Below are 20359 nucleotides of genomic sequence, written 5' to 3'. Positions count from 1 at the left end.
AGTGCAGTGGCCGGATCTCAGCTCACTGCGAGCTCCGCCTCCCGGGTTTACGCCATTCTCCTGCCTCAGCCTCCCGAGTAGCTGGGACTACAGGTGCCCGCCACCTCGCCCTGCTAGTTTTTTGTATTTTTTAGTAGAGACGGGTTTTCACCATGTTGGCCAGGAGGGTATCAGTCTTTTGACCTCATGATCCACCTGCCTCAACCTCCCAAAATGCTGGGATTACAGGCGTGAGCCACCGTACCCAGCCAGTTCTTCCATTTTTAAGGTGTTCTAAAGGCCATTTTGTGTTAGAAAATACTGAAGTCAAGGCCAGACGTGGTGTCTCATGACTGAAATCCTACCACTTTGGGAGGCCAAGTTGGGTGTATCACTTGAGGCCAGGAATTGGAGATCAGCATGGCCAACATGGTGAAACGCTGTCTCTACTAAAAATACAAAAAAAAAAAAAATACAAAAAAAGGTATGGTGGTGCATGCCTGTAATCCAGCTACTCGGGAGGCTGAGGCAGGAGAACTGCATGAACCCAGGAGGCAGAGGTTGCAGTGACTGACAGCACGCCACTGCGCTCCAACCTGGATGATGGAGAGAGGCTCTGTGTCCAAAAAAAAAAAAAAAAAGAAAATAATGAACTCCAAATAGTAAGACTTAAGACAGTAAGATTAGTTTTGTAACACAGGGTAGAGATTATATACTCATTTGACTGTTTTTCTCTTATAAAAAATCTCCTTGGAGATCTGATAGTCTTATTTTCCTAATGATACACCTATCACATAAGTTGCTGTAGTGACCTGAGGTTGGCATTGTGCTGTAATACCACTTGTGGCCTAACCACGGAATGATTGAGTAATGAGATTTATTTTCTTTGTACGTTTGGGTTTTTCTCTTGTTTATTTTTTTCTTCTGTGTTTTTTTGTTTGTTTGTTTTTTCTTTTTGAGATGGTTTTATTCTGTCACCCAGGGTGGAGTGCAGTGGTGTAATCATGGTTGACCTCCTGGGTTCAAGCAGTCCTTCTACCTCAGCTTCCCGAGTAGCTGGGACTACAGGTGTATGACACCATCCCTGGCTGTTAAAATTTTTTTTGGTACAGTGGGTTTTTCCCTATGTTGCCAAGGCTGGTCTCAAAACTCCTGGGCTCAAGCACTCCTTTTACCTTGACCTTCCAGAATGCTGAGATTATAGGTGGGAGCCACTGTGCCTGACCTTTCTTGTACATTTGTGAAATTGAAAGAGTTATATAACATACACCAGCTTCTAAGGCATTTCTTAAAGAGGAAAAAAGCAAAAAAAAAAAACTACTTTTAAAAAATAATTGTGAATTTTTAAATGCTGATTTCTTTTAAGTCTTTTTGAAATAGCTATACATTAGCCAAAGTAAATTTTTTGATACAAGTTTACCTCTAAAGGAAGAGGGCATTTGAATAGAGTTTTGTAGCTATTTCAGTATAGGATTTTATGATTTTCTCTCAAGGAATTTCAGAGTATGCGTCATTGTTTCAAGGTTTTCTATTTACTACTTTAAAAATGGAAAGAATAGATCTTTGGTACCTTCTTGAAGGTCATATGCCACAGATAATGCAAAAATACGTGGAAGTCCTTCGTATTTGTTGTTATGGTCATTTTTTAGAGCTAATTTTATTTTTAATCATTAGTGGTTGCTTCATTTGGAGTTCTGTTTTTATAACGATAGATAATATCTGCATCATATTATTGATGTAAAAAAATCTACCTTTGAAATAAATTAGGGATCTACCATACTTTTGAATGTTTGTCATCAAACAACATTTAGTATAAACTATGCATCTAGTGGCCATTGCTATCTGTAATAAGTAAAGACTCATTGGTACTTTGTTCTGCTAATTAATTTGAGGATTTAGATTGTAAGCTCTGTGAGGGCAGAAAGTAATATTTTTCTTATTTTTGTAATCTTTTCTATTATTGTCTGCATAGCATAGTACCTTACACTGTATCAGAAATTGAGTATTTTGGGTTAGGCTTCTATAGTAATAGAGGTTAAGAAAGGAAATTTTGTAGACCTTTAGTATTTGCTGGATTTTGACATTTGTGATTTTTGACTGAAGTCTTCAAGTTCTGTTACATGACACAAGAATGTGAAATGATTTTTTTTTTTTTTTTTTTTTGGTAAAAGGCTTTTTGTGTGCTTTATATAATTTAAAGAAAAGACTTGTTATGAAATAGTTTCAGTGATTTTCTAAAATATTATTGAAATTAGTACAGGGTAGATTCACAGGGTCAGAAAGTGTCACTTAACGTTTTCACCTAATTAGATATTTATCTAATTAGAAATTAAGACTCAGAAATTTTAAAAATTCAAGCACATATTCTATTAACTGCCAGAGCAATGTCACCACACATCCTGTAGCTTCTAGAAAACCGTGTAACATATACTCATGAGGGAATGAGAGCAAGGGGAAAAGGCAAAATGTGAAGGATAAGGATATATAATGTCAGTATAATAATGAAATAATTTTGACTTCATGTATTCCCTGAAAAGAGTCCACACTGTGATAACTGCTGCTTTATATTGTTATGATTACTCATAGACAGAGGCTGTGTTGAAGAGGAGCAAAAAAGTAAAGGAGTAGAATAGACAGTGGAGCATGTTTCAAAATGTAAAATGTAGAGTACCTGTGAAATGTAGTAGTATTTTCTTCTTATAGTAGTATTTACAGCCCTGAGAGAGAAGATTGAGTTAATTACAACTTGAACACTTCACCATTTCTACTGCTGTATTTTTTGTGAAAAACGAAAATTCAAATGTTTGTTTTATTATTTCCCACTAATTTTTTTTTTTCCATGTGACTTAATATGTGCCACACTTACTTAGGTAGTACAGTAAAGATGTAAAAGTACCCAGGCTTTGGATCTAAACAGACCTATACTCAAATCTCAGTTCTTGTTAGGGCTTGTACCTTGGGCAAGTTACTAATCTGTTTTCTCACCATTAAAATGAGAATTGTGTTTAGAAGTTTGTTATGAGGACTAACTATTTATGTAAAATTCTAGATACAATGCATTTGTCCAACCCCAAGTTGACAAAAGTCTGGCCGTCCCCTTTTTGTAATTATAATTTGACTCTCATGTGCTTTTATTCAAATGAGAGAGAAACATAACTTTTCATCATAGCAACAAACTTAAAATAATCTTTTACTTATTATTGCTTGGAATCATCAATTATTTGTGCTTTTTTCCTAGTCAAAGTAAACAAATATGGAGATACTTGGGATGAGTGAAAAATTACATCATTGGACCTACTGAAGGAGTTTCAACATCCAGCTTCATCTAGGTGGTCGTGATTACCTGCATGCTTTGAGATCAGCAGCAGTCTTCATAAACACATTTAAAACAAGATCCTGGGTTTTTGTGGTTTGACTTCTATGGTGTGTTAAAAAAAAACAGATTTTTAGTGTTAATATTGTGTAAATGTCCTTACCTTGGGGATTCATTTGAATGATGGTATTATACCATGATTGTATACAGTTTGTGAAATTGTTGCAAGGGCAAAGATACTCTCATAAAACCATCAAGAGATTACAATGCTCTAGAATCAGCATATATGAAAATAAACGATATCTGCATGTTGAATTGGGGTGGGTGGGGGGAGCAAGCATAATTTTTAAGTGTGAAGCTTTACATTAGGAAATTATGAAAAAGCGTTTTTTCTCCGGTATTTGCTGTATTATCTTAATGTTTATGGCAAATAAAATGTAAAGGAACATGCAGCAGCCCTCATCTTCCTTGATCTTACGGTTTTATTGTTTGTAATTTATTGATTTATTTTTAAGCTAGTTATAATCATGTAGGTAAAGGAAATAAAGTCATCTATAATATTTAATAATATGTGGCTGGAGGCAGTGGGCAGTGGTTGATGCCTGTAATCCCAGCACTTTGGGAGGCTGAAGTGGGAGGATTGCTTGAGTCCAGGAGTTTGAGACCAGCCTAGGCAACAAAGTGAGACCCCATCTTTACAAAAAAACAAAAATTAGCTGGCGATGGTGTCGTGTGCCTGTAGTCCTAGTTACTTGAGAGACTGAGTTGGGAGGATCAGTTGAACCCAGTGGTTCTAGGTTGCGGTGAGCTGTGATCACACCACTGCACTCCAGCCTGTGCAACTGAATGAGACCCTGTGTCTAAAAAAAGTAAAAATATAATGAATATAATTTATGTAGATAAATTGAGTAATAAGGAACTGCCTTAAAAAAGCAAGTGGTCATTTTTAAAGAATTTGTAAATTCTAAAACAATAAAAATTTGGTATACATAACAGAGACTAAGATGTTAAAAAGAAAAAAAAAATTGGTATACAATGACCTTTTGTATCTGTGGGTTCCATATCTGCAGATTCAATCAACTGCAGATTGAAAATATTTGAGGGAGAGAAATGGATGGTTGTGTCTGTACTGAACTCTTGTTATTTCCAAACAATACATTGTAATAACTATTTACATAGCATTTAGTTTAGGTATTACAAGTAATCTATAAAAGACTTAAAGTATACAGGAGGATGTACATAGGTTATATGCAAATACTACACTGCTTTATAGTGGACATTAGGAACCTGGACCAATAGACCCCCACCTAGTCACATTTTGGAAAGAACACGTGGGATGGAAGATACCACAGCCATCTTTCAGTCTATCGTTTGGCCGCTGTAATTCACATCCCTCTCCTGAGGACCTCCATTTCCTATGCCATTACAACAGCTCAAAGTCTAGGAGCTGATGATCTAATCGGGGTAAGGTATGGATGAGGCTCCTTGGGTAAAGCTTCGTAAATAAAAGCATCATGAATACCATTTCTCTCAATCTGAAGGCCTGAACTTAAGAAGTTATCTGCTTTGTTCACCTGTTAGGCATAACATCACTACTCTGGAGATTCCCGTTCAAAAAGAGAAAAGGCAAGGCTTGGCTTGCAATTCTGAAGTCTAGCCAGCCTAATGTGGCCATTCTTTGGAGTCTAGGTGTATTCCCTGGTGGTGGCTCTGGGGCTTTTGACCCTACCCTCTGATTTTTCCTTTTCTATTGAAGCACTTGTGTTTGCAGCTGAGTAGGTTTTTTTGTTGTTTGTTTTGTAAAGCCTACTCGCTCTCAGAATTTGGGGTCCAAAGGCCTATTTTTACTACTACCCCTGTCCAAGCTGACATACTTCTTTTTCCTGTGTATTTCTCATGTATCAATTTATAATCTATTATATTACACAAGAGCCACTCATAAAGTCTATTGGAAATAGTCCTTTTTCTATGTTGGGCTCCCTGTGAGGCTGATGAACAACATCCTTGAGATTCTAAGCCTTGGACAGGGTCTAAAAGGCATGCTGGTAAGGCACGTGGGCCATTTACATGTCTGAAATGTCTTAAGATGCAATGTCATCTTCCTGAGGTCTTGAGCAAAGGATCTTATTGCCCCACTTTGGATTGGGTCTTTGAGAGCCATTGAAAGGGCTATTCTGAGCCTTAATATTTCTTCCAAATTCCATTTGGGAGTGGAATAATTTGTTCTTTATACCTCTTCCTCATTTTATCTTGGATAAGTAGAAAAAGCCAAATGGACCCAGATTCAACACTGCCAGGAAATCTTAGCTAGATCATTAGGCAAATTTTCTATTTTTGGTGATACCACAGGTAACAGTTTTGCTAAGCTTTACTGCTTAGAAAGGGTCTCTTAGCATCCAATAACATTTTCCTCCTGATATCCTCCTTGGAAGCCCTTTGGGCTTCTGCTAACGCCCTCCTTGAGGCCCTTTAGGATTTCACTAGCAATCTCCTCATGATCCTGGCAGCATCAATCTGCTACTTGGTCCCAAAGTAAATGCCATGTGTCTTAGGTTCTTGTTATGGCAGAACCTCGCTTCCAGGTACAAAATTTCTGTTTTAAAATGTATTATTTTGGGGGGTTCACAGGAATATATATTTATGGGTTACATGAAATATTTTGATACAGGCATCATGCAATGTGTAATCACATCAGGGTAAATGGGATATCCATCCCCTCAAGCATTTATCCTTCGTGTAACAAACGATCCAGTTATACTCTTTTAGTTGTTCTAAAATGTATAATTATTTTTGACTATAGTCACTCTGTTGTGCTAGCAAATACTAGATCTTACTCTTTTTTTGTACCCATTAACTATACACCCACTGCACCCACCCGTCCCGCTTGCCACCCACTACCCTTCCCAGCCTCTGGTAACCATCCTACTGTCTATTGCCATGACTTCCATTATTTTAAATTTTAGCTCCCATAGATAAATGAGAACGTGAAGTTTGTCTTTCAGTGCCTGGCTTATTTAACGTAATGATTAAGTTCCATGCATGTTGTTGCAAGTGACAGAATCTCATCCTTTTTTATGACTGAATAGTACCCCATTGAGTACAAGTACCACATTTTCTTTATCTGTTCATCTGCTGTGGGACACTTAGGTTGTTTCCAAATCTTGGCTATTGTGAATAGTGTTACAGTAAACATGAGAGTGCATACTGATTTCCTTTCTTTTGGGTATATACCTAGCAGTGGGATTGCTGGATTATATGATGGCTCTTTTTTTTTTTTTTTTTTTTTTAGTTTTTCGAGGAATCTCCAAACTGTTCTCCATCATAGTTGTAATATTATCCTTGCATCCCTGGGATAAATCCCATTTGGTCATAATGATCTTTTTAATGTGTTGTTGAATTTGGTTTGCTAGTATTTTGTTGAGGATTTTTTCATCAATATTTGTCAGCAATATTTGCATGTAGTTCTTTTGATGTGTGTTTGTCTGCGTTTGGTATCATGGCAATACTGGCATCATAGAATGAGTTTGGAAGTATTTCCTCCTCCTCTATTTTTTGGAATATTTTGAGTAGGATGGGTATTAGTTCTTCTTTAAATGTTTGGCAGAATCCCTCAGATGTTTTCCTGTTCCACCTGACCTGCTGTTTGGGGCTGAGAGGGGAAGCCAGTGGAATAAATATATTTCTATCTGAAAAAAAAAAAAAAAAAAAAAGTTGTCAAAATTCAGCAGTAAAGTCCCTGGGTCTTGGGCTTTTCTTTGCTGGGAGGTTTTTATCACAGCTTCAATCTCATTGCTTGTTATCACTCTGTTCAAGTCTTGGATTTCTTCATGGTTCAATCTTGGTAGTTGTGTATCTATGTAGGAATTTATCCATTTACTCTAGATTTTCCAATTTATTGGCATATAATTGCTCATAGTAGCCACTAATTATCATTTGAATTTCTGCAGTATTAGTTGTAATGTCTCCTTTTTCATCTCTGATTTTATTTGAGCCTTCTCTCTTTTTTTCTTAGTCTGGCTAAAGGTGTGTCAATTTTATTTATCTTTTCAACAAAATGTTTTGGTTTCATTGATCTTTTGTATTGTTTTCTTTGTTTCAATTCCATTTATCTCTGTTTCTGCTGTGATCCTTATTATTTCTTCTACTAATTTTGGGTTTGGTTTTCTCTTGCTTTTCTAGTTCTTTAAGATGAATCATTAGGTTATTATTATATATACAAGTGTAGTTTACATATCACAGTTCCAGTACTGGGTGCATATTTTGTGTGTATATAGCCGCTTATAGCTAAAAACTTCCCTCTTAGTGCTACTTTTCCTGTATTTCATATTTTCGGTGTGTTGTTTTTCCATTGTCATTTGTTTCAAGAAATTTTTCAATTTCCTTCTTGATTCCTTAATTGATCCACTGATTCAGGAGCATATTGTTTAATTTTTATGTGTTTATATAGTTTGCAAAATTCCTCATTACTGATTTCTAGTTTTATTCCATTGTGGTGACAGAAGATGCTTGATATTATTTCAATTTTTAAAAAATGTTTTATGACTTATTTTGTGACCTAACATATGGTCTATGCTTGAGAATGATCCATGTGCTGAGAAAAAGAATGTATTTTTCAGCTGTTGGATGAAACAGCCTGTAAATATCTATTTGTTCCATTTGTTCTATAGTGCAGATTAAATCTGATGTTTCTTTGTTGATTTTCTGTCTGGAAGATCTCTCTAATCCTGAAAGTAGGGTATTGAAGTCTCCAGCTATTATGCTATTATAGTCTATCTCTTTCGTTTTAGTAATATATGCTTTATATATCTGGGTGCTCCGGCATTGGTTGTGTGTATATTTACAATTACTACATCCTCTTGCTGAATTGACCTCTTTATCATTATATAATGTTCTTCTCTGTCTCTTTTATAGTTTTTGTCTTGAAATCTATTTTGTCTGATATAAGTATAGCTACTCCTGCTTTTTTTAGTTTCCATTGACGTGCAATATCTTTTTCCATCCCTTTATTTTCAGTCTACATGGGTCTTCATATAAAGTGTGTTTCTTGTAGGCAACAGATCATTGGGTCTTTTTAAAAAGCCATTTAGCCATTCTGTGTCTTTTGGCTGCAGTGTTTATTCCATTTATATTCAATGTTATTACTGATAAGTAAGGACTTCTGACATTTTGTAATTTGTTTTCTGTTTGTTTGTGGTCTTCTCTTCCTTCTTTCCTTCCTTCCTGTCTTCCTTTTAGTGAAGGTGATTTTCTCTGGTGACATGATTTAATTTCTTGCTTTTTACTTTTTGTGCATTTGTTGTATTTTTTAAATTAACCCAGATCTTAGCAGCTTAATGTATGTTTTTTGATTTGCAGTTACTATGAAGCTTGCAAATACTATCTTATAACCCATTATTTTGAGTGAATAACAACACTCATTGCATAAACAAACTAAACATGAAAAAGAAAACTAATAAAAACTCTACACTTTAATTTCATCCCTCTGCTTTTTAAATTTTTATTGTTTTGCTGGGTACAGAGGCTTAGGCTTGTAATCCCATCACTTTGGGAGACTGAAGTGGAAGGACTGCTTGAGCCCAGGAGTTTGAGACCAGCCAGGGCAACATAGTGAGACCCCAGCTCTACAAAATAATAGAAGAAGATTAGCTGGGCATGGTGGTGTGTGCCTGTAGTCCCAACTACTTGAGGAATTGAGGGGGGAGTATCACTTGAGCCTGAGAGGTTGAGTCTGCAGTGAGACATTGATCATACCACTGCCCTTCAGCCTGGGCAACAAAGTGAGACTGCCTCAAATATATCTATATATGTAATATGTACTATATATATAAAATATATATGATATAAATTTATATATCATATGTTATATATAAAGTATATGTAATATATAATATATGTAATACATATAAAATATACAATATATATAATAAGTTTTTGTTGTGTCTATTTATATTTTATTGTGCTGCCTATGTCTTGAAAAGTTGTTTCTGACTGATTCATCTTTTAGTCCGTCTACATAAGTGTAGTTTACACATCACAGTTACGGTATTATAAAATTCTGTGTTTTTCTGTGCCCTTACTATTACCAGTGAGTTTTGTACTTTCAGATGATTTCTTTTTTTTTTTTTTTAATCTATGGAAATGGATTTTTTTTCACTTTTATTTTTTTATTATACTTTAAGTTCTAGGGTACATGTGCACAACGTGCAGGTTTGTTATATATGTATACATGTGCCATGTTGGTGTGCTGCACCCATTAACTCGTCATTTACATTAGGTTTGTCTCCTAATGCAATCCCTCCCTGCCCCCACTTCCCACAGTAGGACCTGGTATGTGACGATCCCCTTCCTGTGTCCAGGTGATCTCATTGTTCAATTCCCACCTATGAGTGAGAAATACAGTATTTGATTTTCTGTTCTTGTGATGGTTAGCTGAGAATGATGGTTTCCAGCTGCATCCATGTCCCTACAAAGGACACAAACTCATCCTTTTTTATGACTGCGTAGTATTCTATGGTGTATATGTGCCACATTTTCTTAATCCAGTCTGTCACTGATGGACATTTGAGTTGATTCCAAGTCTTTGCTGTTGTGAATAGTACTGCAATAAACATACGTGTGCATGTGTCTTTATAACAGCAAGACTTATAATCCCTTGGGTGTATCCCCAGTAATGGGATGACTGGGTCAAATGGTATTTCTAGTTCTAGATCCTTGAGGAATCGCCACACTGTTTTCCACAATGGTTGAACTAGTTTACAGTCCCACCAACAGTGTAAAAGTGTTCCTATTTCTCCACATCCTCTCCAGCACCTTTTGTTTCCTGAGTTTTTAATGATTGCCATTCTCACTGGTGTGAGATGGTATCTCATTGCGGTTTTGATTTGCATTTCTCTGATGGTGAGTGATGATGAGCATTTTTTCATGTGTCTGTTGGCATACTGTATGAATGTCTTCTTTTGAGAAGTGTCTGTTCATATCCTTTGCCCACTTTTTGATAGGGTTGTTTGTTTTTTTCTTGAAAATTTGATTTAGTTCTTTATAGGTTCTGGATATTAGCCCTTTGTCTGATGAGTAGATTGCAAAAATTTTCTCCCATTCTGTAGGTTGTCTGTTCACTCTGATGGTAGTTTCTTTTGCTGTGCAGAAGCTCTTTAGTTTAATTAGTTCCCATTTGTCAATTTTGGCTTTTGTTGCCGTTGCTTTTGGTGTTTTAGACATAAAGTCCTTGCCCATGCCTATGTCCTGAATGGTATTGCCTAGGTTTTCTTGTAGGGTTTTTATGGTTTCAGGTCTAACATTTAAGTCTCCAATCCATCTTGAATTAATTTTCATATAAGGAGTAAGGAAAGGATCCAGTTTCAGCTTTCTACTTATGGCTAGCCAATTTTCCCAGCACCATTTGAAGAGGGAATCCTTTCCCCATTTCTTGTTTTTGTCAGGTTTGTCAAAGATCAGATGGCTGTAGATGTGTGGTATTATTTCTGAGGGCTCTGTTCTGTTGCATTGGTGTATATCTCTGTTTTGGTACCAGTACCATGCTGTTTTGGTTACTGTAGCCTTGTAGTATAGTTTGAAGTCAGGTAGCGTGATGCCTCCAGCTTTGTTCTTTTGGCTTAGGATTCTCTTGGCAATGCAGGCTCTTTTTTGGTTCCATATGAACTTTAAAGCAGTTTTTTCTGATTCTGTGAAGAAAGTCATTGGTAGCTTAATGGGGATGGCATTGAATCTATAAATTACCTTGGGCAGTATGGCCATTTTCACAGTATTGATTCTTCCTATCCATGAGCATGGTATGTTCTTCCATTTGTTTGTGTCCTCTTTTATTTCACTGAGCAGTGGTTTGTAGTTCTCCTTGAAGAGGTCCTTTACATCGCTTGTAAGTTGGATTCCTAGGTATTTTATTCTCTTTGAAGCTATTGTGAATGGGAGTTCATTCATGATTTGGCTCTCTGTTTGTCTGTTACTGGTGTGTAAGAATGCTTGTGATTTTTGGACATTAATTTTGTACCCTGAGACTTTGCTGAAGTTGTTTATCAGCTTAAGGAGATTTTGGGCTGAGACAATGGGGTTTTCTAAATACACAATCATGTCATCTGCAAACAGGGACAGTTTGACTTCTTCTTTTCCTAACTGAATACCCTTGATTTCTTTCTCTTGCCTGATTGCCCTAGCCAGAACTTCCAATACTATGTTGAATAGGAGTGGTAAGAGAGGGCATCCCTGTCTTTTGCCAGTTTTCAAAGGGAATGCTTCCAGTTTTTGCCCATTCGGTATGATATTGGCTGTGGGTTTGTCATAAATAGCTCTTATTATTTTCAGATACGTTCCATCAATAGTGAATTTGTTGAGAGTTTTTAGCATGAAGGCTGTTGAATTTTATCAAAGGCCTCTTCTGCATCTATTGAGATAATCATGGGGTTATTGTCTTTGGTTCTGTTTATATGCTGGATTAAATTTATTGATTTGCGAATGTTGAACCCACCTTGCATCCCAGAGATGAAGCCCACTTGATCATGATGGATAAGCTTTGATGTGCTGCTGGATTCGGTTTGCCAGTATTTTATTGAGGATTTTTGCATCGATGTTCATCAGGGATATTGGTCTAAAATTCTCTTTTTTTGTTGTGCCTCTGCCAGGCTTTGGTATCAGGATGATGTTGGCCTCATAAAATGAGTTCGGGAGGATTCCCTCTTTTTCTATTGATTGGAATAGTTTCAGAAGGAATGGTACCAACTCCTTGTACCTCTGGTAGAATTCGGCTGTGAATCCGTCTGGTCCTGGACTTGTTTTGGTTGCTAGGCTATTAATTGTTGCCTCAATTTCAGAGCCTGCTATTGGTCTATTCAGGGATTCAACTTCTTCCTGGTTTAGTCTAGGAAGAATGTAAGAGTCCAGGAAATTATCCATTTCTTCTAGGTTTTCTAGTTTATTTGTTTAGATGTGTTTATAGTATCCTCTGATGGTAGTTTGTATTTCTGTGGGGTTGGTGGAGATATCTCCTTTATCATTTTTTATTGCATAATGTTAGGGTGTCAATTGTAGATCTTTCCTGCTTTCTCTTGTGGGCATTTAGTGCTATAAATTTCCCTCTACACACTGCTTTAAATGTGTCCCAGAGATTCTGGTATGTTGTATCTTTGTTCTCATTGGTTTCAAAGAACATCTTCATTTCTGCCTTCATTTTGTTATGTATCCAGTAGTCATTCAGGAGCAGGTTGTTCAGTTTCCATGTAGTTTTGATTGAGTTTCTTAGTCTTGAGTTCTAGTTTGATTGCACTGTGGTCTGAGAGACAGTTTGTTATAATTTCTGTTCTTTTACATTTGCTGAGGAGTGCTTTACTTCCAACTATGTGGTCAATTTTGGAATAAGTGCGATGTGGTGCTGAGAAGAATGTATATTCTGTTGATTTGTCGTGGAGAGTTCTGTAGATGTCTATTAGGTCTGCTTGGTGCAGAGTTGAGTTCAGTTCCTGGATATCCTTGTTAACTTTCTGGGATATAATCTCCTGTTGTGCCATTTGCTAAGATCCTTGGTAAAGCTCAGTATTAGGGTGGGAGTTACCCGATTTTCCAGGTGTTGTGTGTCTCAATTTCCTTTGGCTAGGAAAAGGAATTCCCTTCCCCCTTGCACTTCCCAGGTGAGTTGATGCCTCACCCTGCTTCAGCTCTCGCTGGTCGGGCTGCACCTGTGGACTAGCGCCAGCTGTCTGACATGCCCCAGTGAGATGAACCTGGTACCTCAGTTTAAAATGCAGAAATCACCCATCTTCTGTGTCACTCACACTAGGAGCTGGAGGCTGGAGCTGTTCCTATTTGACCATCTTGGGCTAACCCCCCCAGATGATTTCTTATTGCTCATTAACATCCTTTTCTTTCTGATTGAAGTACTACCTCTAACATTTCTTGTAGGGCAGGTCTGGTTTTGATGAAACACCTCAGCTTTTGTTTGTTGGGGAAAGTGTTTATTTATTTTTCATGTCTGAAGTATATTCTCGCCAGACATACTAATCTAGGCTAAAATATTTTTCCTTCAGCTCTTTAAATATGTCATGCCACTGTCTCCTGGCCTGTATGTTTTACACTGAAAAGTCTGCTTCTAGACGTGTTGGAGCTTCATTGTATGTTATTTGTTTCTTTTCTCTTGCTGCTTTTAGGATCCTTTATCCTTGACCTTTGAAAGTTTGATTATTAAACGCCTTGAGATAGTCTTCTTTGGGTTAAACTGCTTGTTGTTCTATAGCCTCCTTGTACTTAGATATTGATCTCTTTCTTTAGGTTTGGGAAATTCTCTGTTATTACGTCTTCAAATAAACTTTCTACCTCTATCTTTTTCTCTACCTCCTCTTTAAGAACAATACCTTGTAGATTTGCCTTTTTGAGGCTGTTTTCTAGATCTTGTAGGCATGTTTCATTTTTTTTTAAATTCTTTTTTCTTGTCGCCTTTCACTATATGTTTTCAAATAACCTGTCTTCATGCTTACTAATTCTTCTGCTTGATTATTTCTGGTATCAAGAGACTCTGACATGTTCTTTAGTATGTCAAAATTTGCATTTTTCACCGCCAGAATTTCTGCTTGATTCTTTTAAATTATTTTTATCTCTTTGTTAAATTTATCTGATAGAATTCTGAATTCCTTCTCTGGGTTATCTTGAATTTCATTGTGTTTCCTCAAATCAGCTATTTTGTATTCTCTCTGTGAAAGATCACATATCTCTGTTTCTCCAGCATTGGTCGTTGGTGCCTTATTTCATTTGGATTGTGTTGATGCTTGTGGATATTCACTGGTCTCTGGGTGTTGATGAGTTATGTATTTATTGTAGTCTTTGCAGTCTGGGTTTGTTTGTACCTGTTCTTGGAAAGGCTTTCTTGGTATTCAAAAGGACTTGGGTGTTGTGATCTAAGTCGTATCTGCATTAGAGGGCACCCCAAGCCCAGTTATGCTATGGTTCTTGCAGACTCATAAAGGTATTGCTTTGGTGGTCTTAGATAAGATCCTGAAGAATTCTCTGGATTACAATGTAGATACTCTTGTTCCTTTCCCTTACTTTATCCCAAAAGGAGTCTCTCAATCTGTGCTGAACCTCCTGGGGCTGGGGATGAGATGATATAAGCACTCCTGTGGCCACCACCACTGAGTCTGTGGGTTATACCTAAAGCCAGCACAGCCCTAGGTGTAATCCAAGGCTTGTTGTAGTCACTACTTGGCTATTGCCTATGTTTGCTCAAGGCATTAGGACTCTACAATCATGCAGATGGTGAAGCCAGCCAGATGTGTATCCTTCCCTTCAGGGTGGCAAATCCCCCGAGGACCTAGGCAGGTCCAGAGATGCTGTCCAGGAACCAGGGACTGCAGTTAAAAATGAAAAGTCTACCTGTGTTCTACTGCAGCTGAGCTGGCCCTCAAACCATGAGACAGAGTCCTTTCCACTTTTCCCTCCCATTTCCACAGGCAGAGGACCCTCACCTCATGGCCACCACCACCACGTGCACACAAAAGATACTGCTGGACTACCACCAATGGTTCTCATTCAGCTTGTGGTGAATGCTGCCTGGCCTGGGAGTCACTCTTCAGGGCAGTGGGCTCCCCTATGGCCCAGGAAAGGTCTAGAAATTTTGTCCAAGAGCCAAGTCCTGGAATTGGGGATCCCAAGAGCCTGCTGGGTACTCTTTTCCACTGTGGCCAAACTAGTACCTAACATGCAAGACAAAGTCCCCATTACTTTTCCTTCTGCTTTCCTCAAGCAGAAGGAGTCTCTTACTGTAACCATTCTGGCTGAGAATATGCTGAGTATCACCTGAAGCCAACATGTCTCAGAGTCTCACCAAAGTCCCATGACGTAATATCTGGGTATCACTGCTGGTTATTCAGGGCCCAAGGGCTTTTTAGTCAGCAAGTGATGGATCCTGCCAGGACTGGGTCCTTCCCTTCAAGGCAGTGGGTTCTCGTGTGTCCCAGGGTGTGTCTAGAAATGTAGGCTAGGAGCTAGGTGTTGGAATGGGGGCCTCCTGACTCTGAGTGGTGCTCTATTCTACTGTGGCTGAGCTGATATCCAAGATGCAAGACAAAAGTCCTCTTTACTTCTGCCTCTCCTCTCCTCAAGCAGAAGAAAGGTGTCTCTTTTGGAGCCACTAGCTGTGCTGCCTGGGACTGGGGAGAGGTAACGTAAGCACTCTTTTAGCTGCTCTGTTGGTATCTCAGTAGTTGCACTCCCCTGACAACTGCTGGCTCCAAACACAGCCTAGCACTAAGACTTGCCTTGGAGTTGCAGTCCTTGTGGCCTATGCTGTCTTTCAAGTTTACTTATGGTTTCAGAGCACTTCAGCCCATGGTGGGAAGGCTTGCTGGAACTCCACGGGGATGGATGATTCCCTTCTGGCTAGGGATAGTCTAAATGCTACCTCCGTGGGCAGGCATCAGCTGAGTTCAGCCAATTCCCACTGTGACAGAACAGCTCTGAGTATAATACAGTCTCACAGTTGTGCTCTCCCTTGCCCAAGCACACAGATTCTCTCTCTTTGCCACGCAGGTGGTTCAGGGGTATAGGAGAAGGGTGGCATTGGCAATTCAAGACTATCTTTCATCCTTCTTCAGTGCTCTTTCAGTGATACGAAGTTAAAACGAGGTATTATGAGTGCTCACTTGATTTTTAGTTCTTATGAAGGTGCTTTTTTGTATAGATAGTTATTACATTTGGTGTTCCTGTGATGAGAGGGTGATCAGTGGAGCCTTCTATTCTGCCATCTTGCTCTGCCCTCCTACCAAATTTTTGAATTAAGGTTTTATAGAAAAGCAGAACTGCTATCAATGATATACAGTAAGGGATTTATTACAGGGATTAGACCTTAGGCAACAGGTGATGGATCATCATTCAGGCTATTGCTTTTGTATCTAGTATTAGGCATGTTTTTCTTATGGCCATGATGGAGACAGAAATGGAAACAGAAAAGGTCTCTTTAAGCCTAAGTTTGGAACTTCAGCACACCTTCATTTTGGGCCTATATTTTGCCTAAAGTCATATCCACAAGCTGAAGGTCAAGAAGATAGGTAAGTATGCCCCTGTTCATAGTAGAAAAGTAATGCAAAATTGTATGGCAAAAGGCATGGGTATAGGAGAGATAAGTATTAATAATTAGGGCCAGTAACAATCTACTATGCAATCTAATTACATATTCTTAAATTTCATTAATAGTAGTAGTATAATAACTAACATCCATTGAGTGGTTACTCTGAGCCAGGCACTATTCTAAGTAATTTGTAAGTATCAGCACATTTAATTCTCATGAGAAACCTATCAGGTAAGTCTAATATTATTTCCATTTTACAGATGAGGAAACTGAGTCCTGGAGCAGATAAATAACAACCCAAGTCAAGTAGGTAGTAAGTGGTGAAGCCCAGATTTGAAGCACAGGGCCTGATGCAGAGCCTCTTTTGCTAACAGTTCTGGTGCCTAAAGTAAAAATTTTAATAATCCTGCCCTTTTCTGAACTGGTCAATCCATTTTTGGAGTTTTTGTGTATGAGGACACCACAGACGAAAAACTGTCCCAAGACCAGGTTGTGACAGGGCTGGAAACCCACTCCAATGGTGAATAAAACTAGGGCCCTTTAGCCAAATTCCAGGAAGCATGCTTTCCAGTATTTCAATGCTATTTTGTAAAAGAGGAATGAGAATTGTGTTTTGTAGCCATGGGCAAATTACAGGTTTAAGTTGACAAGCATTTATGAAATGCCCATCTCTGCAAGTATGCTGCTTGATGATTCAGAGATAAGAAAAAATGAGTACACTTCCTATTTTGGAGGAATTTCCAGTTTAGAACAGGAAGGAAGCAAACTTGGGCTCTCCGAAAGACTTTCTGAAGAATTTAACAGCTGGGCAGCGTACTGGGTTGCATTGTCGAGCAGTAGGTGTCCTTCCCTTGGAATTGCATATGTGGGTCCTGAAATCTCACCTCCTGGGACAATACAGAGGAGACTACCACAGTGAGTGCTGCCGATTGTGGGGGTCGGGGTTGGGGTTGGATTGGATCCCAAGCCACGACCTGGTGATGAGAATATAAGTTCCAGGAGGTTGAGATTTTGTTGGTTGTATTCACTGCTATATTCCTAGGACCTAGGACAGTTCCTAGTACAGAATGAGTGCTCAATATTTAAATATTTGAAATAATGTGAATATTTTAAAAACGGGAGTTTTCACATAAAAACCTGCATTTGCTTGCATTGAATATTGAACAATTGGAAGATTTGGCAACAGTGGGCTTATCTATTTTTGTGTATGGAAGTGAAGAATACACCTTTGTTTAATATGCATTAGCTCAGCTTCACTCAATTACATTGTCCATCCAGTCCTGTTCTTTGCAGCCTCTGAGTTAATCACTGAAATCTCTGCCAACTCCAAGTGTCTAACAAAACTGAATTTTATAGTTGAAATTTGGGAGCAGAGTTCCAAAATGGAGAGGTTTTCTGTCAATTAACAGGTTGCATTGTTTGAATATCAAGAAAATTGCCTACACAGCATTTACATTACATTTCATTATTTAAATCATTCAAGATACATTTTTATTACTGTTACTTAATCAAATCACTCAATATATTTTTATTACTTTCATAATGTTAAACTAGATGAACTATTCGACAGCAAAGGAAGAGAATATCTTTGTTTAAATGAGAATTTTAAAATATATAATAAGCATTATATATAGTATATGCTACATATATTATTTATACATGTAATAATATATAGTATAATATCTATAACATATGAATCTTTCTGGAAACGCTGATCTATTTTGATAAGAGAAACAAACAAAATGATTATTCCACTATTTTTTAAATTATAAAACATACATTTCATTAGAATACAGTTTATAGTAATAACTTTTGAACTCCAGGATCACACAAACTGAGGCAAAATTTAGAACAAATGATCACTATAGCTAATGGTGGGATGTTTGGTTAATGCCTTTGAAACTAAAAATATTTTGAAAGCATCCTTTCTAGTCATCCACTTGTATGTAAGCCAAGAAAGAAGCACATTTCTAGGTGTCACTGGAGTGCCACAGGGGTGCATGCAGGATTTTGGTGTTTTCTGGTTGAATCTTATTTTCATTAGTGTCATTACCCTCTGTTAAAAACATTTTATTATGTTATCTAGAGGAACTACAAATGTGTTAGACAAGGTTTGCTGATTTCAGATATCAAGTTTGTCTCTTATAGGTGCATCCATGGACAAAGTAATATTACCTTTTAAATTCTATTAATCAAATTCAAAATAAGGGGATAGTTTGCATTTTCTTCACTGTAGAATGTCAGTCCATATCATCCTAGGGAAAGTTTGCCAATAATATTGGTTAGACATCCAACTTTTACTACCGTGTAGTCTCATCATTCTTTCTTTCACGTGAGTTTATCTACAATTTTATCTTGCTGTTCTTTTCCAAGGCTTTTTTGTTTTGGTTTTTTATCGTGAAGATACTGCTTTCATAAGCTTGTGACCAGCATTGTGGTGAGTGTTGGTAATGGTGAAATGTCAAAAGGCAGGTGCTGTTCCTTTAACACAAGAAACAGACATTCTCCACCAGGTACTAGCTTTCCAATATGCACAATACATAGGCAGCTGGGCGTGGTGCCTGGTGCCTGTAATCCTAGCACTTTGGGCGGCCAAGGTGGGTGGATCACTTGAGGTCAGGAGTTGGAGACCAGCCTGGCCAACATGGTGAAACCTTGTCTCCACTAAAAATGCCAAAACTTAAGCTGGCCGTGGTGGTGCGTGCTTGTAATCTCAGCTACTGAGGAGGCTGAGGCAGGAGAATCACTTGAACCTGGGAGGCAGAGGTTGCAGTGAGTCGAGATTGTGCCACTGAACTGCAGCCTGGGCGACAGAGTGAGATTCTGTCCCCCCAGCAAAACAAAACAAAACAAAACAAAACAACCCCCTCCCCCAAAAAAAATACGCAGCAGAATAATCAAAGCCTCTTGGATGAACTTCCGGTTTTTTCCTTATTGATTTTCTTTCACTGTAAGATAGATCGCCATGATAAACTGCTTCAATGAATAACTTCTGTATGTAAGAAAAGTAGAAAGCCCAAGCAATAAACCCAATTTGATTGAGAAGAAATACGAAGATGTCAGCAGTAAAAACAATGCTCCTTTCAACAATAATAAATGTATCGGCTGGGCGCAGTGGCTCACCCCTGTATTCCCAGCACTTTGGGAGGCTGAGGCGGGTGGATCACGAGGTCAGGAGATCGAGACTATCCTGCCTAATACGATGAAACCCCATCTCTACTACGAATACAAAAAATTAGCCAGGCTTGGTGGCAGGTGTCTATAGTCCCAGCTACTTGGGAGGCTGAGGTAGGAGAATGGCATGAACCCGGGAGGCAGAGCTTGCAGTGGGCCGAGATTGCACCACTGCACTCCAGCCTGGGCGACAGAGCAAGACTCCGTCTCAAAAATAAATAAATAAATAAATAATAAAAATAAAAATAAATAAAATACATGTATTTTTCCTGAGTACCTTGGAATAGATTTTTTACATTGACTTGCTGTGCTAAGCAACGTGAAATGTTCTGATCCCTGGGAAATCATTTTCTGGCAAGTAGGAAATAAATGTGCCCAATTCTGAATTTTTGCCAGTAGCTGAGATAACAAAGAGTCACCAACTGCTAGTTATCAGAGCCAAGAGTTAAACTTGCATTTAAGATGCTAGGATATTGGCTTTGCATTCCAATTTACAGAAATAAAACTTTATGGACTGAAAAAAATAGGATACGTAATATAAAAAGAGGCTTACACTTAATGTTCATGTAAAAATTAAAACTTCTGTATAATTTGAGGTTTAAAATAAAATATTTCATGTAAACAATTAACTTTTAATAAAGTTTCTCTTTTAACTTCCAAAATACATGTTCAAGATGTATTAAGTAAAACCCAAATGTGTACATACACACACCCCTTATATATATCCCAAACGTGTACGTACCCACACCCCTTATGTATATAAGTGTGTGTGTGTATTTATTTATTTATTTATTTATTTATTTATTTATTTATTTATTTATTTATTT

General features: G+C 37.9%; 1 protein-coding gene across 3 annotated transcripts in view; it reads left to right on the top strand.

Annotated features, from left to right (window-relative positions):
* The window catches only part of OCIAD1 (OCIA domain containing 1), a 29654-nt gene extending 25910 nt beyond the window's left edge, over positions 1-3744 (top strand). For all 3 annotated transcript variants that reach the window (XM_023224511.1, XM_023224509.1, XM_023224510.2), the window contains one exon: positions 3218-3744. In XM_023224511.1, coding sequence (XP_023080279.1) covers positions 3218-3255 — 38 coding nt within the window. In that variant the 3' untranslated portion in view covers positions 3256-3744. The remainder of the gene's footprint in view (positions 1-3217) is intronic.
* The last annotated feature ends 16615 nt before the right edge of the window (positions 3745-20359 follow it).

Source organism: Piliocolobus tephrosceles, chromosome 3 (assembly GCF_002776525.5).
Source record: "Piliocolobus tephrosceles isolate RC106 chromosome 3, ASM277652v3, whole genome shotgun sequence".
NCBI lineage: Eukaryota > Metazoa > Chordata > Mammalia > Primates > Cercopithecidae > Piliocolobus > Piliocolobus tephrosceles.
Note: the sequence above shows the minus strand (reverse complement) of the source record. Positions and strands in the feature narration are given on the sequence as shown.